This window comes from Chroicocephalus ridibundus, chromosome 7 (genome assembly GCF_963924245.1).
Source record: "Chroicocephalus ridibundus chromosome 7, bChrRid1.1, whole genome shotgun sequence".
NCBI classification, from domain to species: Eukaryota; Metazoa; Chordata; class Aves; order Charadriiformes; family Laridae; genus Chroicocephalus; species Chroicocephalus ridibundus.
The window spans coordinates 19,628,607-19,647,183 of record NC_086290.1 but is presented as its reverse complement, the minus strand read 5'-3'; the positions used below and the strand labels follow the sequence as shown (position 1 = coordinate 19,647,183).

The following is an 18,577-nucleotide window of genomic DNA, read 5'->3' as shown; positions in this document are numbered from 1 at the left end:
ATATTTGTGAATATCACATAAGAGCTAATCACAGTTAAACCAAAATACTTGCTGGGGATCTGAAGATCTGCAGACCTTTTGAACAATCAACCACCCCTCCTCCCAAGGCACAGTGTGCATTTCTCCTTACCAAGGAATGTACCTGGTGTAGCGTAAAATAATATGGTATGTTTTTTCAAAGGAAAGGGAAGATGTCATGACTGCTGAACAGATTTATAGTTATGCAGATCATGTTAACAGTAAGGATTATCTGTTTTATGGTTTGGGATATAAATTGCTTTCTGCAGGGAAGAGGAAGTCATACATGTAATTTCCTGCACAAAATTGAATTTGTCTAGGCATATTATGGGACTTTTTATTGGATGGCTGAAAAAGGGGGTAAAAATTTGCCACCTTCTGAAACACTAGGCAACTTAGTTAGCCTGATTAGGTGTGACAAATTCCAGTTAATGAAATTACAGTAATATTAAACAATGCTGCTCCACATGTAATATATTACTGACACTTTCATCAATATTGTTTGCAGCAGACTAATACGTTAAGAGAAAATATGTCTAGATCATGCAGACTGCCACTGTCTGAATAACGCAAAGCTTCAATGCTACAGGCTGACCATGGCACACAAAAGAAACCTGTATGACCTATGGTAACCATCCCACCAAGCTGGATTCTATGCCAGTATTTCTGTGAGTCTATGTCATAACTATATTTCATTGCGCTCATGACAACTCTGTTTCTTCTCTTCCTTTGCCAGTGCAAGCGCAAAAAGCAGGATACAAACCTTCTTGTAATTACTATGAAGATTTTGAAATTTCCAGGCAGAAAATGTCAGAGGACATAGCTTGTAAACTTGGCAGGCACCCAAAACACATAACAGGCTAAAACGAGTACCATAAAGAGTGTAAATGCTGTTTGTGCCTGTTTGGTAAAGCAGGAAGTTACAAAATAATCATCTTCAGCAAAACATAGTTTCTAGCAATCCAAATCAGAGAGTGAAACTTCTCTTACTGGGAAAGGAAGGAGGAAGCACTAGGTTGAGGGGTTTTTTTTAACGATTACATTTATTTTGGAAACAGAAGAGAAAGGAGAAAAGAAACCTTTTGAAACCTGGAGTCTGTGTGATATAAAGTGAACTTATCCATACATACACATACACAGAATTTTCTGGAAAATTCATTCCAAACCAGAAGGACAAACTGGAGAAATTCACATTCTGAATAAAGCACTACCTAGATGTTATTTGTAATGTATTTTCACTGAGCTACAGAGGCACTGCTCAGCTGTGGAGCTGAGGTACAGAGCTTGCACCATCAGGTCCTAAAGAGCCAAATAAAACATGCAGTTTCCATTTTAATTCCTAGTCTAGGTGCAGAGTATCATAGGATTATTCTCCAGACAGAAGAATCTTTAGCATTAGACTCTTTTAAAAGGGAAGCAACTTCTGGTTCTCTGAATGTAGCCAGATGGCTAGCAGAGAAAGCAATGGTAGTAAAGCCAAAAATGCATATTTTGAAATAGATGAGTAGATGAACAAATTTTCCCTGATTTCAATAGGCAGGACCCTATGTTAACAGGTCTCTGCTTTCCTTCTAATGACAGTGAGTTCATTATACCTGGACAGCATTTGGAAGATAATATGTTCTGTTGTTCTGATATAGACAGAGACTAAATGCAGCTATATCGATTGAATTACCCTAGGTTTACAGGAGCGTAATTGCTAGCAGAATCTGGCTTCTTATTTCTATATATTTTAGTATTCTATGAATATGACAGATAAGACAGTCTACTATACTTCAGCTGCTATACATTTTTTTTCATTAGTCTCAATGACCTCCTCTTAAAATTAGTCCACTGATTGATTTGTATTCCACAGGGTGCTCATTACAGCTACCGTTAGTGCACAAAATCCCATGAATATAAAAAATTGCCCTTAAAAATGGTAATTTCAAGCTTTCATTAAAAAGTCTTTTTCAAAGGTTGAAGTCAGTCAAGCAGTAAGTAATTAAGACAATTTACTGTAGCATGACTGTATGTATTTCACCATATATTCCCAAAAGAAAAGCCATGGGAGATATCTGCATTAAAATTGTCTAATGAAGGTTTCTTTTGTTTTGTGCTGTTTTGGAGATGGGATTGCAGAGAACATGGTACTTGATTCTCCAGTCTGAGCATCCCCCAAGAGCTTCACACTGTCAGTCCATTTGCGTTTGTGTTGATGCCTTCACAGTACCTGAGTATCATCACCAGTATCACTTATAGCTAGAAATCCTGCTTAACAGAAGCCAAATAAAGTCACTTCAGTCCAGGGCTGTGTTAATTGCCCTTGGAGACTCTAGAGAGTACAGTTACAAGAGGCCTGCTTTGGTATTGGTTTTATTTTGTTCACTATTACCTGCCCTCACTGCGCACAGATGTTTGGACTCCTGCAGAGTGCTCTGTACAGATATTGCGTTCTCTTTATGTGCAGATAAAGAGGATTAGATGGGGACACAGTTTCATTTCCTTATAGTGACCAGAAAACAGAGAAGAAACCTAGGGAATATACTAAGTGTTGTATTAACCACTGCTGTAGGCTGTAAAGACTACAGACATTCCAGAGCTATGTTGATTAGTAATTAGCACAAAGCAGATGGGAAATCATGCTGTCTCCCCAGGAAGTTAATGCAAACTAGTTACAGTATTTATATGTTGTTGAGACTACCCTGCTAAAATGTGTTTTAAATAAATAGCAGAACTGGAATTATCTTGACATTTCAGTTAAAAATAGGTAAAACCGAATATTGAATTGGAAATTAGCTTCAAGTTTATGCTGCAGAGAGATCAGGAGTTCTCTATATTCATAAATGATCGTTCTGGGGTTTAAATCCTATTTAATTTTTACAATGTGTTTTTTAAAGGCATCTGCTTTAAATTAGTTTTATTTGTCACTTCTTAAGATGACTGAATCTGTTGTTCCTCACTACAGACCTTGAATGTGATTAATGAAAGATTCATTCTCAACTTGATTGGTACCCCGCTACCATATATATCACAGCATGTTGCATACTTTCTTATTCAAAAGACTGAATGTTCAGAGAATTGCAATTAATTCTAAAGGCTAAGGAATTTGGGCTACTTTGGAAAGTTGTTTTGAAAGACAGACAAGGAACTCCCTTCTTGTTTTACCAATAGGGTTTCTCTCTACCATATCAATCCTAATTATAGGTTTGACAGTAATGAGCGTGGAGAAACTTGCTTTCTCTTTAGGTGAGCGCAGGCATTTTGAGGCTGAGTGGTCGATTAATACATTTTCCTTTTCTGGGAAAAGAATAATCAGCAAAGATGCTCTTATATGGGCATAACTTAAATGGATAGTTCTGATACTGTTAGCCTGTCAAGACTATGAGAAACGCCCAAGGACGTAGAAATTGGAAGAGGGAATGAAATAATAAATTAATTTTTTAAAACTTTGGAATATAAAGCTTTCCCAAATCTCATTGTCACCTGGAAAAAACAGTGAGTAAACAGGAGGGCCGTGCTGGATAAAGCCTTTGCTGTTTTGATATAAGCAACTTTTTGCATAATGAGTTATGGTTTAGGGACTACGAATCCTTACTACATACATGCAAATGTCTCCTAGGACTTCAAGAGAAGTATAAATCTCCTCTAATAAAGGAATCAAAAAAAGCTTTAAAGTAATTTGTTCTAATAGACAGTGAACTTCCTAACTGAGTTAATAATCATCCTCATCCTCAGACCAGAATAAACTAGAACACAATTTCATGAACTGCATATTATTGTACACAATTATTTCTATTTAACAGATTATTTCAAAGAGAATGATCAGAGTGATCCTGAGCCCTCAGGGGACACCACCAGATACTATCAATCTATTAAGAAACACTTTGAGGAGAAAAAAAGTGGGTCATCATCTTTTGTGTCCTCCATCGAAGATGAGCAAAAGCCCCTGTTCTCTGGGATAGCGGATTACCCATCTGTAACAGAGAAAACCACAGAGGTGGACTTTGAAGAAATGGTTCATGCCACAGAAGAAATTCTTATTGACAAAAGAAGCAATTCTTGTAAAGGTAATCTAGCTGTTGCTATTTTGTAAAGTTTGAGTAGACATCTTTTTTAGTCTGATTATCAAAAATCATTTTCTGAATGGCTCTATTGATTCTTTACATATATTTACTTTTGTGTTTCCTGACAGTTTAAGAATTAAAAATATTTTAGATCAAAAATTAATATATCTCAGGAGGATTTATGTAGTTTAATACACTGGCTGTGGGATTGGATTACAGAACCTCCAAAAGGCTATTCCAGACTTTGTTAATAAATCATCTTGTAACTGAACTGCCGTAGGAAAGTCACTTCAACAAACTCTTTAAAATTCTCAACTGGTACTGGACTTCACTGAGTGCACTCAAAGCAGTAAAGAATCTCTCAAAGTGTGTTTGATGTGCCAGGGTTGAGTGACAGTGAAAAATCCTAGATAATGAGAGAGAGATAAACCTAGTGATGGCTGCACATGCACAACAAAAAATGTTTTCAGGTAGCTAGTTTCATTCTCTGTATTGACAAGGCACAACAAAAATTAAGTAAAAAAAAAATCCTAATAGCTTGAAAGAATGCTATCCCGTTTTCCTGCACATGTTGGTTGAAAGAGTGCCATTACATCACACAGAACAAATCCTGACTTCCATAAATTCCCCAAGAACAAAGATTTGAGCTTTTATATAAGACAAATGATCAGAAACTATTAAGCAATCTCAGCTACTTTTACATAGAGCTAAATCACATGATTAAAATTACATCTAAAACACTAAAATATTAATTTTCTCAGTGATGTGAAGGGAAATTAATGAAAAGCCCCAGATTAATATACAATTTAAGTATTGCTGAAAGTTTGTTTGTAATTGTTTCAGTCTGAAGGGAAGAATTAAATATTTACTGTTTAAAGCTGTTTTCCTCAGCGGTTTGTTTCCATTGAGGCAATTTAACCATTTAACCATCATTCAATTAACTTTAGGCTTTTAGGCTATAATTTTAAATGAACCTAATGATTAATCAGGCCAAACAATGTATTTTTTACATCTCAAAGGTATGAATATGTGAGGTCTGGTATCCTAAGGTTAAGGCTATATAAATCTGCACCACATAAACTTGTTGCATACATACTGCAATTTGAAAGCTTACCTTTCCCCTACCAATAGCCAGAAATGTGTCCTTGCAGCTATAGCAACATTTTCCAAGGCAACCTATTCCAGATTTTATTTGAGCTAAATTTAGCATGTCTAAAGGTTACATGTTTTGATTAAGACCACGTTCTTTTTTCCACTTTGTAATCTAGCACTTCTGGTAATGTGTGTGAAAGCTCATTACCTTTCTTGCAACTTTCATAAAAACTTCAAGGTCAATAAAATCAGAACAGCTTTGATTGATATATGTTTTAAACTAAATTCTTACTCCTGCTATTAATTAAAGATTGATTATAACACTATAAAAGTAGTTATAAAGATAATGAAATTTTGAAATAAACTCTGCTTGCATGTATGTAGGTTTGTAATCCTCATATAGTATCGTAACTTACAAATCTGGAATACAAATGCACTTGTATAAAGCTACTGCACTTCATTACCACGGTGACTGATACATATTTAATTATCTTTAGTTTTGTTTTAAGCTTTGGTCATTACTGTTGATGACTGGAAAGACTATTAATAATGTACTATAAAATGTAGGCAGAAACTGCACAAACGTCTCTCTCATAATCCTAAAATGCAACTTTTAACATTAAAACATACGGCTCTTTTGAGAAGACCTGATAATTTTTATGAAGCTGGTAATCTATACATTGCGGAAAAAATGCTATTTTCTACTTTCACTTGGTCATTGTTTGGGTTATTAAACTGATTCTTGAATTGTTTGAGTGAACCTAGTTATACATTGGTTTATTTCTGAGTCTAGGATTCTTCAAGCCCTGGAAGACCATAATTGGTTATAAAGTTGTAACTGCTATTCGGGTTTTCTGGGGTTACTTGTGTACATGGAAGTACCTGAAAAGATGCTTAGAACAGTACAATACCATATCGGATAGTGTATTAACTTGCTTATAGTGTATGAACTTATTTTGTAACTTGAGTACCAATTAATTTGCTTTGTCACAAATTAAATGTTTGTTGTAATAGTCTGTAATACGTAATACATATTCTGGGACAAAAACCAGCTGTGATTTCCCTGGGATAATCCACAACATTGAAAAATATCTGACTTTATTGAATGATTTATTGTGTAAAATAACCAACGGCTTGTTTTTTATAGGACATTAAAAAGCAGTGAAACGTATGACCTATATATTTAATTTCTACTCCTGATATTAACTACTTAAAAGAAAGTACACTGGATTTACAACATTCATTGCACCCACACCCATAGTTTAAAATTTTACCCCTGAATTTGTCATAGCCTGCTCCCTTCACTTTGCTCAGAGCTTTCCAACTTCCCTGGACACTGCAAATTGTGCCATGTGTGCCTACTAAAACCAAATGACACGCTTCTGTGACACCATTTGCCTCTTTCCTTCTGTTGGCTTAAGTGGCTGAGCAACTAAACTGGTTTCTGTGTAGCCAAGATGAAATCTCTTTCCTCTTCCCTCTGCCCAGTACATAAAATCAGTTATAGGTCACGTCACATGAAATTCAAACACTCTCCACAGCTCCAGGAAACCTAGTACCACCTGCTAACCAAAGATCCGATAATGCAGCAAGCACCTTTCTCTGACAAAAAAAGATAAGAAAGTCTCCTCCTCCACTTGGAGTCATGTAGTGAGAGCTCCCCTTCCTGGCTAAATCTACTTGAAATACTAAATCTGAGCAGGAATTCTTTAATTATTATTTTTAAAAATTTCTTTACTTAGAGCAACACTGCTAAAAGATGTGTTTTAAAAGGACTAGCTAATAGCATTTGGAAAAACCTCTCACATGTCACCCACACTGTGTTTTTTTTCTCTTTTCTTTGAAACATTTCACAAGTGTAAAATGAATGTAACCTATGCTGAGTTATCAGCATTCGGCGCCAAGAGAAGTGTTAGGAGCAGCTCTGAGCAAACCATTCAGGGACTGCTGGGTGATGCGGGATTCAAATCCAACTGCTCACACAACAGAGGCTGATGCCCTATAAGCAGTCAAGGATTTTGTCCAGCTGTATGTTGAAGCAGCAGCCTGAGAGCAGTAAGAACTTTTAATACATTCTGTAACTTCACCTAGTTAAATAATTACAAATACAGCCCTAATGGGAGTTGCATTGAGCAGGTGTTAAGGTTTTAACAGCCTTTTTTATCACAGCAGAGGAGAATCTGAGTGGTACTGAGCAATTTTTGACTGTTTGCATGACAACAGATTCACTCAAAGTAACAAAGGCTTGGGGGGGATGGGGGTGTAGATGTAAAAAAAGCTCTGTTCAACGCAAGTATGGCACCTGTAGGCTCTGCAAAGCTCACAGCAAGATCTGCATTCTATATCTGCTAAGGATATGTGCAACTAGTATATCCCACGATAAATGATGTGTAAACTTTCACCAGCTTGGTGAACAGGAGAAACAGCCTAGAGCCAAGTATACAAATTAATTAATAAACCCACAATGGTGTAAATTAAGCAAATTGAAAGAGGAAAGAGAAATAACTCGACCCAGAAATCCGAGCAAAAGGAAGGAGCGCCCCTGTGTTCTGTTGGGGTGGTAAGGTGCAGTGTTCGATCACAGAGATCCAAGAATTGGGAGGGACAAGACGGGTGGAATTTGGGCACAGCAGGTACAGGATGAGACCCGGAGTAGTCGTCCACTTTTTTTTTTACGAGGGCTAGAGACAAAGAAATAAATGTAAATGCCTCGTATAAAGAGCATTTTTAAATACTTAATATATTGTTTATACGATATATGAGGATTAGAAGGGTAACTAAATTCAGCAAGGGAGCTGAAACTCTGCAGTAAGATCCTAATAATATAACTGGGCTTTTTTTAGCTTGAAAGAAATGTATTTTCTCTGTCTTAATCCACAATGTTATATGCAGTTCAAACAGAAAAAGAAAGAAAAAGAAAAAAAAAAGAATATTTACCATAAAGCTTCATTTAATATTAAAGTGATCTCTGACTGACCCAGCAATGCTGAATTTTTCATTCTTTTAGGAGTCACAAATTACTAAACAAAATGAACTGGCACCTTTCACCCCACAGCATTGTAAGTGTCTCTGAGACATGCTTTACACAACGATGGGTTGGGTTGGAGACTAGCGATGCTAAAAGCTACACTGATGAAAATCAATTTCCTTTTTGAAAATAATAAGCAGTAGCCTTTTGCAAGCAGTATGGGCTGCATTAAATGCCCCCTGTCTCAGAGAAAACATATTACACTTGTTAAGAGAAGCAGTGTTACAATTATTGGCAAGAAAGGCAGCTATCTGAGGTCTGGCAACTTTCTCTAGAGGAGGCATTCCACTGCACCGTAATACATGCCCAGTGCTGTAAATGCAATGCAGCAAATCCCCCTTTTACGCCAAAAAACTAAACGGTAAATACACTTCAATAGCACATTCAAGGGCAAGAGAAGAGGTCTAAGCAAGGTCTCTAAAACACACAAAGACATTCAAGTACATAATTTAATGCATTTAGGTTAGAACAAATATTTCTAATTTCAATGAATAACAAATTGCTAAAAAAGCACCTTGAGAAAATTGGGGAATCATTGGTAAAATAATAGAAAACTAAAAAAATAGGAGCCATTCAGTGGCAGAACTCTGCTGATGCTGAGTAGAAAAAGCTGCTTGTTTATCTACGGCTTCATAACGTTAGCACGGATGTGACCACTTTTATCTTTCCTTAAATAGTAGTAAGGAACAAAGGGAGTTGTTCAGGCAGTGTGCCAATGTACCAGTCTGAGAAACAAGAGCAAGTGGGATGCTTGAGGGGTGACAACCCCTCTCTAATGGCATGTATATATGTTGTGTTTTTCATCAGATATCACTGATAAAAGAAACTGGGAGCAGGAGAACATCCAGGAGTACCAGGACTCCCCAATCCAGTCAGCACTACCCCACGTTACGTGGGGGATCTGTGAAACTGAAAGTGACTTTATATATGGGGAAGTGGAGAATCGATTAGATTTACTTCAAGAACAACTCAACAGGTAAAAACAGAGATAAGACCAGAAAAAACACATATGTGAAAGAGTACATAATACAACTGATATTAATGACGCTACAGGAGGAATGAATTTGTGCAGGAAGTTTACAAAAGCATTCATATTTTCAGAAGCTCAAAAGTACAAAAATATGCCTGATGGGAATATAACTTTGTTGTCTATATGTATTCTGAGGAGCCTAAATATCACCTAAGTTCAGCCTTCCAGATTTTTGGAAAAACCTTTTCTGGGTACACAATTTTTAATTCATTGACAGGATATTCATGTCACTTACCTCAAGGTACCCACACTAGCTACTCTGACTTGCCTTGCGGAAGAACCTTTCTCCTCAATTGACTGTTTCGGAGACCAGCTTTTTAACCAAGAAGCTGTACTGAGGCACCTAAACTTTTTAAATTTAAATCTCACCTCACCCAGAATGCTGTTCCTAGATATTTACATGTCCCCAAAATGGCAGTTTTCAGTATCTTTAAGATCTGAAATACTTTTTCTTTCCTGGAGACCCAAAGTAAACCAGCTGCCTTCCTTTAAAAAAAGTATTGCAGACAAATTCCCTTTCTCGTGCATTAATTTATTTTGTAACTGTCTATAATAAGTAAGACACGGGAGTATGCAACGGCAAAATACTTATACCTGTTAAAACAGAAAACAGATGCTTTCTATGTCAGAATCCATTATTACCTTTGCGTAATGTCTCTTCCTTCTCTCTTTTGCTCTCTGATATACTACTCTCTGCTGGCAGCTAAGCAGCATAGCTTATAGCATCTTAAAAATATGGTTACAGAATTTTGATCCATCCTACACTCTAATTTACCATGTAATTTCACTTAATTTTAAATTGCCCTATGCTCAGGTCTGTGGCTTTTTTATTATTTTCACTCTGCAATTCCATTACTTCCAATATTTTTCCATGACAAATACTATGACATGCACTCAGCCCTAATTATACTTTAGTAGCTCTTCATTGGCATTCTGTGCTGTATATTTTAGCAATCAGTTTAAAGCCAGGTTAACTGCATATTCCTTCCTTCGTCTACCACAAGCCAATCAAACCATACTATTTTTCATTTCTGAATACTATATAGTACATTAAAAAGACATTTTTAACATGTAAACCTAAATTGCTGTAATTTCTAATTGCAGTAAAGTCCAGTAATCTAAGTAACTGTAAATGTCACATAACTAAACAGCAGCAGGTTCCCCATCAACAGTGCCTAGTCTTTCAGTTACATTTCTTTTCCTGAATTCTTAAGGTCTCGAAACTGAAGCTGTATCTCAAATTTACCCATCGTTTTATCAAATTCTCATGCAAGTTCTCAGTATTTTCTTGAGGGAGAAAATATCATTGTTGCTGATGAACTAAGATTTAAATTGTTATGGATTTTATTGAATCTCTTTTTTTTTAACTCTTCTCACGTTTTTAAAGCTTTTCATGCTTTTAGGATTTTGGGCCTTGCTGGGTCTTCTATGAATGTAACAGACAATATTCTTTCCTACTTAAGTCAGATCTGACCTGCTGGGCTAAAAAGCATGGTCACTTCTTCCTGAACTTTTCCGTGCCAAGTTAGAGGCTTGGCATAACACTCAAGTTATTAAATGGATATAGAAGGCTGGAAAGCCACTGTACAAGGAATATGTCCCTAGAGCTATCTCTGTTTCTCCTCTTTAAGCAATTGGAACTTCATGGAGACTGTGGGCCAAGCATCTAAGGTTCTCTTGTTTGTTCATCTTTGGGTGGCATGACATGGAGTTGTTTTAAATTTTGGAGAAAGGAGGGAAAAGTTATATATGCAACGATGATGAATAAAGATTACCAGCGGTACTCTTTGATTTGAAGTACCAGAAAACTCCCATCAAGGGCTTACAAAGTAAGAAGGGAGCAATTTTAGAGTAAATTCCAAGCCAAAGACAATCGTTGATTAGACAATGCTAAATCTCTTTTATTCACTGAAATGTTAAAGCCCAGGTTTAGCAGATGGAAGCTCTCTGGATGGCGGCAACAGCGTCATGCTTGTGTGAGATCAGCACATTTGCAAGTAGCAAAGAACCCAAGAAAGCTGAACAAGAGGGCAACTAGGGCATGATTGACTGTAACGTCCAGGTTTGGGCCTTTCTTTATGAGAGCTGACGCTACAAAACCAGCTTCTCCCAATAAAGGAAGAACGAGCATCCTAAATATCCTTGGGGCATACCTTTTGGATTAATTTCATAGGTACTTTTATAAATAAATTGCACAGGCAATGGACAACTCCAACATAATAAAAAATAATATCAGTGAAGCACCTGGTGAAAGGAAAAATCAGTCAGCACAGGATCAGTTCTGCTGCCGCAGGGAGCCCAAGTAGTAACATTCACAACATTAAAGGCTCCTCACAAAGATGTGTTTACTCTGTCAGAAGATGAGCTGCAATACAGAAGGCTGTATATCTCTGTTACAGTCTGTCAGAGCATCTTGTGTAGCCTTCCAGCAGCTGGGGAGGCACAACAGGCATTACCTATTGCTGAGTTTGTCACGGACCATTTGAAAATAATTTCAGTGCTATGGAGTTGTAAGTATGAACAACATAAGCAGCTCAAACGTTTCAGAAGTCATATGCAAATTTATGAAAAGGGAAAAAAAGGAAAAAAGTTACTAAATTTGAAAATCAGAAATGTTGACATTCATTCTGAGGCCTGAATAAGTCTGAATAAATTTTCACAGTAAGGAGACTTGGGCTGTTGGGGTTTTTTTTAATGGTCTTGAAATCGTCTTTCATTTTATAACTGGTTATTTCAGTGCATTGTATTAGCATTGGGCATGTAAAAATTAGTTGTCAGATGTATCAGAAAGAGCGTCCCATCCTCAGCCAGTACAAATCAACTTAGTTACAAGGAAGAGAGTACATTTATTGCAGTTAATTCAACGAAAGACCTGGTTCCCCGCGTAACTTTTTGTTGCAAATACAAGGGACAGTAGCTTACTCCTCCGAAATGTAGCAAAAAGATCAGAGAAGCACGCAGATACCTTCTGCACAGGAAAGGGAGAGCCAGCAAGCTTTGGAAGGGCTCAGTACTCCCTCTTCTGTTCTTTCCTGTTTAAGACACGGTCACGTCATCGCCAGCAATAGTTTGCTTTGTTAATAAGCTGCAGGTCCCTCTTGAATGCATCTGCAATCAGTATGTACAAATATACCTATTCCTGACTACGAGCTAACTCTTTTTGTGCTGCTTCTCTAGGCTTGAATCCCAAATGACTGCTGATATCCAAACCATCCTGCAGCTTCTGCAAAGGCAGTCAACGCTCATTCCGCCGGCCTACAGCATGGTGACTGCAGGTGCGGAGTATCAACAGCCAGCAATCCGGGTGATACAAAAGCTTCAGCCTGCAGCATCAATTAAAACAGACAGAAGTTTCAGTCCTTCATCTCAGGTGCGTACAGGTACAATAAGAGCAAAAGAGGTTTGTTAATCTTTTTAGCTTATGATGGAAGAAATGCATACCAATCTAGGTGCTTGTTCACTAGTTTAAGGGCAAAATTTGCAGATTTTCAAATTTGTTTGGGATTTCTGGAGTTTAACAACTTGGGCAGAAATGTGGCATATTATTTCCAAACAGGCTGCTGCATGTCTAGGAAAGCCAAATCAGTCATGTGGCATATGATTAGTAAATCCAGCGTGCTTGGCTGTGTCAGATTCCTCGTGCGTATGCTGGAACACATAGGGGCGCAGTAAGTCCAACACAATCAGAAGGCATCGGTTTGCGTGCATAAAGATTATCAGGGAGCAAATGTGCAGCAGACGTTTTCAAAAGTGTAAACCCACCGTGCATATACCTGCACAAAACGTATACATGTATCTCTGTCTGAACAGAAATACAGCCACTCTCTGCAAACATCAGCAGGCACGCTGCACACTTCACACAAATTCCAACTTTAAAAGTGAAGAACTGAGTGCTGAGACTGGAATCCAAATGATCATGGTGTTCGGAATGATGCAATTCCGGAGTTACGTTATGAAACAAAACTGCAAATTCAAGAATATTAAAATCCGTACTCTTAGATAGGATGTCAAGAATATTCAGTCCTTCAGAAAGCGCTGTTCAGATGTGCATCTTGAGGTCGCATGAGCAAGTCTGAGGAGGGGACAAGATATCCAGGCTTCTACAATTAATCAACAGAATTGCATCCAATTACATTAAATCAAATGTAGTACCATGTAAAAATATTTCCATACACTGCTTAATTTTCAAATGTGGTTTTCCAGCAACCATCTGACTGTGTTAATTTTGAGCAGAACAAGAGCCTGGAAGAGACCGATTTAATTATTACCATCTTGTTTCTTCTCCTCCCTTCCAGTGTCCTGAATTTCCAGACCTTGAAAAATCGAAACTTAAATCCAAAGAATCCCTCTCAAGTGGAGTGCATCTTAACACAGCCTCAGAAGACAACCTGGCTTCTTTTTTAGAGCAAGAACGTGACCAGTCTGCAGAGCGTCCCCCACAGCATTGTAAAACTTATCTCCAGCCAATAAGGCACCCTTCCTTGCCAGAATCTTCACTAAGCACTGTAGGAATCTTGAGTCTTCATAGGCATGTTTCTGATCCTGGTCTTCCTGGGAAATAATACTTTTATACTATTACTTCACATAAAAATGTAAGTGCTTTTAATGGCTGTTTTTCCTTTTTTTTTTTTTTTTTTTGTATTTAAATCCTCTATACTTGACTCAGGGGCTACAAGGAATATACCATTATATGCAAAAGTACTGTATATTTTCCTAAATCTGAAGCTTGTAAGGTAAAGTTGAGCAGTTCTGATGTAAATATATATATACACACACACTAACTGTATGTTCCAAATGTAAAACTGCCAGCATTCTCGAGGCACCTTATATTTTTATTTTTTTTTAATAACATGCATGTTCTGAAATTACGGTTTACGTTGCATGGAGATTACCATTTACTGCTGTCATGGAAATAATATTTTACTGTGGATATGTCTTCAGAGCAAATAGGAGACCAATAACAATAATTCACATGGAAAAAACTCCTACCTGACCAAGCTAAAATTCAAGCGAAATCTTCTTACAGCTCACTTTCGAAAATTGATTTATCTTTCTTGTAGTGAGCTTTTTATAATAAATCACAACGATTCTGAATCTAGAGAAAGAATAAGGTAACCAAGTCTTCTGGGTTTGAAACAATCAGGACAGAGAAACCAGCCTCCTTCCAAACCAGTTGGAGGTAAGGCAGGATTTTAACAGACAGGAAAACTCTGCCACATGCTGGAAAGTATCACCATAGGTCACATCCACAAAACGGCATTAATTGAATAATCTGTTTCCAATATGTTTGGTTTTTTTTAAAAAAATTGCATCATACAAGTTAGCTGTCATGAGCAGGCAGGTACTCTTCATCTGTCACACAAACATAATCAAATGCAATAAATCTAATTTCTATATAATACAGAAGACTGTGTTCCTTTTGTTCAATACAAATTATTAACAATCTGTTTAATTAAAAAATACTTTACACATTTTTGTTTTATAATTATTAGGGTGGTCGTTTGCAGTTATCTGTTTTTACGGACTGCCCCCTCTCCAAGGATCCTGGGTAGGGTATATATGTATGTGGACACACTCATACACCATGCACACATTCCCGTGTGTGTGCATGTGTGTATTTTATATATGTACATATGTGTGTATGTATGTGTGTATATATTTATACACACACATACACGTAAGTGTGTGTATATACCTACACTTACATGTAGGAGTATAGATATAAAGAGAGAGAGATATATATATGTATATATGTAAAATCACCTTCAGGAACAATTGCAAACTTTCTTATTACAAAAGGAGTAAGCTTAGCTTGTGTCCAAAGCTGACTACATTAGAATAAAATGATTTAAGGTCCGTAGGCTTTAAATACGGTATGTACTGTATGTGCATAATGCTTTGTGAATACTTAGATTTAATTTTATTAAAATACTATTCTGCTTCAAACGTTGTGTTTATTTTAGAAGGAATTGACCTTTTTGTTACTGTTTTAAAATATTTTAAAAGGTTCACATTTTTTTCTAATCTTAAAGCTTTAATGTGAAATCCTCTAGGAAGAGAACTGGTTTCAGAAAAGCATGTAACCCAGTTAGCGGGGGAGCAGTTAAATTCCTTCTGTTCTAAACCAGTGCTACAGAATAACGCAATAGTGGTTGAGCCTCACGTGAATAGGTACGTATTTTGTACGTTGGGGTCAGTATGACACCTAACGCTTTTAGTCATACACAGCCAGCAGATTAACCCAAGGTGGCTGAATCTTCTCTCATTTAAAATGAGCGTGAGCGTTCAGCTACTGAGCAAGTCTCTGCTTTACCTTTGCATATAAAGATAGAAAAATGAATTTGTAAGGGAAAAGACAAACCAACCCTTCCCATGCAAGATCATATTTTCTTCTGCCTCATGCTGCTGTTGATTGTCGAAAGGTCCAAATGCTACCATGGGCTGACTGCTCTTACTTCTACAAGGACGACGGGAGGTCTGCACTGCTTAGTGCCTTCAGGATCAGACCCCAGGTGACAGCATCATTGGGCCAGTCAGAGTCTCTGCCTGGACGTACTCCGCTGAAACAGGAGCGTTGAACAACAAAGTGAAATAGCTTCTGCTTTTATTTTTTTTAATAGCAAGCGTTAAGAACTTCTGCTCTATCTCAGTCTAGCTACTAATATTAATGTCTGTTACAAAGAACGAGGTAGCACATTTCCTAAAAAAGTATTTGTGGTTATGCTACATTTAAAGAAGTCTGGTATAAATTAAAAATAAAACTAATGAAAAAAGTATAATGCATGAGCATTGCTTTACAAAATGCCTTTCATCACCTGGTACTTCACACTAATGCAGAGACTGAGCAAAACAGGTGGACTGGGGAAGGAGTGCTGGGGAAGAGGAAAAGCGACAACTGTTTCAATTAGTCCAAGTGAAAGAAAAGCTCCATCCCTTACTCCTTTTCTTGGCTCAAAGAGGCTTTGTTCCTTCCCTTCTCTTTGTCTGTATTTATCAAGAAGAAAAACCTCAAATGGGGGCAACTAAGGGAGACTTTGCAAAGTTATGGAGATTCTAAGCTCCCTAGACATCTGCCAGTGAATGAAGAAACAAAACATGAAAGATGGCAACTTGGTTGGCAATACTCCAGCTGCCCCTTCCCTGGCAAAGAAAGGTCTGCCTTCTCAGATATCTTATTTTCTTGTTGAGGTACAGTTAAGCACGTGAAGACCTACTGCTTCAAGCTCTTTTCTTCTAGAGACAGGTACAAACAATTGGTTTTGGAAACGTGTTGATTTTCTAAACAGCAAACATTCTTTCTCTTATTATTGGCCTCAGTTTTTGTGGGGCAGGGCTCCCTTTAAGCTGTTTCTGGCTTGATAGAAATGGGTCTGTGTTATCCAAATCAAGCTGGGAATAACATACAGATTGTGTACCCACACATCACAACACACAGCTGTAACGTATCCATAGAGACTTTCACGACTACAAGATGTTTTGGTCTTGCTTGAGCTTAGGAACACTCACCTTGGCTATTTACATTTAAAACCTGTAGCTAAAAATACGTATAAATTATAAGCTGTAGATACAGAGAAGTATCCTGGGAATCCAAGAATGTAGCTGAAGTATCAGAGCAATTGAGACAATCACTCCAAATGTGAGGTGAGATGGTACGAATCAGTAGAGCTCTTCATGAAGTTCATGAGCTTCCACCAGCTACGGGTCTAGTTCAATGTTTAAAGCAAACAACAGATTGTGATGCTTTTCAGTATTTAAGCTGTGCAGCAACCTGCACCATTTGCATGTGCATGTCCACCTGCACAAATTTACAGCAATACACAGAAGTCATGTGTCTTGACCTACCAAACTCTGCAGTTTCCACGTGGCACGTGACCAATTGCGTGCCTTTCTCTCTGTTCACGTTCCCATTCTGTTCACACAGCGAAAACGTGTTTTCTGCTCTCCCATTGCACAGCCGCTGCCTGTGGATGAACCTGGCTTCCCTTTTCCTGCTGCAGATCGTGTCCTAGCAATCTCCTCTCTCTGGTGAGCACAGGTCACTCATCGGAGCTTCTGCGTAACTCACCAACATTACAAGTAACACCAAAAAAGCTGAAAAGCCCCTTCGCGTGGCCTCTGGCTGCCTGATAGGTGAAGCAACCTGAGTTTTGCCCACAGATGAATCGTGTGTCCTCCCCTTAGTGAGCTGCTGAGTGGCCTGGGCGCGACTAGAATAGTGGGAGACGGCAATAGCAGCATAGCAGAAGTCATGATTCCTTGGATGAAAGCTGCACGTAATACCACACCTGCAGGTTAGGAGCCGTGATGTTTCCATACTCTTCTGTTACATATTCTTACACTGTGAACAGATGCCTACGCTAGCATTTAGGGCTGGACTCTTCATATGTTGGCTTAAATAAAAATAATTAATTCCAGTGGAGCCAGTATGTTACCACATTTCTCATCAGATTGGGAACTGGGTCTGGTGGGCATCTCCTCTCCATTCACCTACAGGCTCTCTCTGTACTTACACACAGAATTATTTTCCCCCATATACTGAGCTCAGCCTTAAAAACAGCAATAGCTTGTTATTTTTAGCAATACTTCTACAGACCCAGAAACTGGCTTTTGGATGTTCATAAAACGGTTTTGTGGCATCACTAGTACAGTGGCATTTTCATTATCACTGAGATAGATAGTAGAAAAAATTGTCTTTTTGAAAGAAAACCTAAGAATTTTTCTCCATAAAAACATCCGCACAGGTTCCTCAAATGCCCCACATAAGCGTGATATATTCTGAGCTAGTTGTACCAAGAAATAACACGTAGCAGTTTGTAATTCATTGGTACATTGCCACCGTTAAATACTTGTCATTAAAGTATTACATTTTGGGGGGTAGTATTACAGACATTATTTTCCTCCCTCTTACATTTTTCAGAATCTCAAAGTGATGGTATTTTGCCACAGCAAAAGCAAATGGCTTCTAAAAGGCTGGAATTCCCAGAGTTCTTCATTCCTGTTCATTATACCCAGTCACGTGGAACTGACTAAAATCCAGTAAAATTTTGACAATGAGAGAAATGATGGAAATGAACAGACAGTATTTTTGAAAGAGTATTATTAATTATGCTAACATTGTACACAACTTTAGCATCTTCTGACTGTGAAGTTCTGCTGCATTTTGTTAATTAAGAGATTGGGCACAATGAATTTCTAGGTAGCAAAGACTTAACTGATCAAAACCCCCACAACTGAAAGCTGCTGCTTCCAATGAATCTCACTGCTTCTAGCCGATGGCAAAGCGATTCTAAGACCGTCTCTGGAAAAACTGTTCGATTAACTTCATCTATGGACAATCCAAGCATGAATCGCAATTTCCAGTTA

The 18,577-nt window shown here is 37.7% G+C and overlaps 1 protein-coding gene across 6 annotated transcripts in view; it reads left to right on the top strand.

Annotated features, from left to right (window-relative positions):
• Positions 1-15,159, top strand: part of KCNH7 (potassium voltage-gated channel subfamily H member 7) — a 239,617-nt gene extending 224,458 nt beyond the window's left edge. For all 6 annotated transcript variants that reach the window (XM_063341902.1, XM_063341904.1, XM_063341900.1 and 3 more), the window contains 4 exons: positions 3,804-4,067; positions 8,992-9,160; positions 12,392-12,584; positions 13,510-15,159. In XM_063341902.1, the coding sequence (XP_063197972.1) occupies positions 3,804-4,067; positions 8,992-9,160; positions 12,392-12,584; positions 13,510-13,776 (893 nt within the window). In that variant the 3' untranslated portion in view covers positions 13,777-15,159. The remainder of the gene's footprint in view (positions 1-3,803; positions 4,068-8,991; positions 9,161-12,391; positions 12,585-13,509) is intronic.
• The last annotated feature ends 3,418 nt before the right edge of the window (positions 15,160-18,577 follow it).